At 58.9% G+C, this 1661-nt stretch overlaps 1 protein-coding gene across 1 annotated transcript in view; it reads right to left on the bottom strand.

The window, feature by feature from the left end:
* Positions 1 to 385: 385 nt before the first annotated feature.
* LOC137307658 (T-cell surface glycoprotein CD4-like) overlaps positions 386 to 1661 on the bottom strand; it is a gene marked incomplete at its 3' end in the record, with an annotated part of 36087 nt that continues 34811 nt past the window's right edge. The window contains exon 4 of the mRNA XM_067976892.1: positions 386 to 607. Within this exon, the coding sequence (XP_067832993.1) occupies positions 386 to 607 (222 nt within the window). The remainder of the gene's footprint in view (positions 608 to 1661) is intronic.

Raw genomic sequence — 1661 nt, forward strand, 5'->3', positions numbered from 1 at the left:
TGAGTGTGTGCATGTCTGAGTGTGTGTGTGTGTCTGAGTGTGAGTGTGAGTGTGTCTGAGTGTGTGCATGTCTGAGTGTGTGTGTGTGTCTGAGTGTGAGTGTGAGTGTGTCTGAGTGTGAGTGTATATGTGTGTCTGAGTGTGTGCATGTCTGAGTGTGTGTGTGTGTCTGAGTGTGAGTGTGAGTGTGTCTGAGTGTGAGTCCGTGCGTGGCTCCGCCCACACCTTTCTCCCTTCCTGTGTCCCTGTGAATCTGCCGTCCCTTCCCGTGCCGCCATGGCCGCCAATCGCCCCAGGGCGGGCGCCCCCCCGATCCCCCCCCCACCACCCGCGCGGCTCCGCCGAACGCCCGGAGTTGGGACCAGGAGGCTGCGACCTGACGTACCTAAAACGTCCAGCTGGTAGCTGGTCTCCAGAGTCCTCTCCCCGATCTGCACCCTGCACGTCCAGCGTCCGTGGTCCTCGACCGTTAGAGCCTTGATCTCCACCGTCGCCCCCGACCTCTTGCCGGCGCCCGGCGTGCTCCAGGTCACGATTCTTTCGCTGGCGTGGCACGTCAAGGTGACAGCCTCCCTCTCGAGGGCTGGCCTCAACCCGTTGAAGGTGACTGGACGGGAGGAGAGAGAGAGAGAGAGAGAGAGAGGGGGAGACAGGAGACGGCCGTTAACTTTGAACGTAGCCGTAGCACCGCTGCAGCCGCGGGAGGCGGCCGCTCGGCCCGTCCGGCCCCTGCCGGCCCTCTGAGAGTCAGTCCCGCCTCCCCTCCTCCTCGCCCGCTCCCCCGTCGCCCCTGTAAACTTTTGTCGCTTCTCGATTGCCCCTTTTGATAGTTACCGTTCCCACCGGCCTTTCTGGCAGCTCCCTCCAGCGGAAATAGTCTCTCTCCATCCACCCCGTCCGTTGCCCTTAATATCTGATAAACTTCGATCAGGTCGCCCCATAACCTTCGAAACTCCAGAGAACACACCCCCAATTTGTGCAATCTCTCCTCGTAACTCAACCCTTGAAGTCCGGGTATCATTCTGGTTGCACTCCCTCCAAGGCCAGTATGTCCTTCCCAAGGTGCGGTGCCCAGAACTGCTCCCAGGACTCCGGGTGCGGTCGAACCAGGGTTTTGTACGGCTGCAGCATAACATCTGCCCCCTTGTACTCCAGTCCTCTAGATATAAAGGCCAGCGTTCCATTAGCCTTATGGATTATCTTCTGCACCTGTCCATGACACGTCAATGATCGATGGACCTGAACCCCAAAGTCCCTTTGGACGTCCACTGTTTTGAACTTTTTACCATTTTGGAAAGTTCTCTCCTTTCTTGGCCCACAGTGGATGAGCTCGCATTGGCCCACATTGAATTCCATTTGCCACAGTTCACCGAATCGATCGACACCCCCCACCGTCGTGATCTCGAACGCCTCCATCAAATCACCCCCTCAACCTCCTCTGCTCTGGAGGCACTGGGGGCCCACCAGAGGGAAGAGCAACCTGGCCCAGAGAACAACTGGGCTCCTCTGGGCCAGGTTGCTCTTCCCTCTGGCGGTCTCCCCTTCGACCGAAGCCCCCCCGCCTGGAACCATTCCCCGAAATCTGCACCCCGTCTCCCATCCTTCCTGAAGTGCGGGACCCAACACTCCAGTTGGGGCCCTTGTACAATTTGACGGGGTTT

This window comes from Heptranchias perlo, unplaced genomic scaffold (genome assembly GCF_035084215.1).
Source record: "Heptranchias perlo isolate sHepPer1 unplaced genomic scaffold, sHepPer1.hap1 HAP1_SCAFFOLD_1080, whole genome shotgun sequence".
In the NCBI taxonomy this organism is placed as follows: Eukaryota; Metazoa; Chordata; class Chondrichthyes; order Hexanchiformes; family Hexanchidae; genus Heptranchias; species Heptranchias perlo.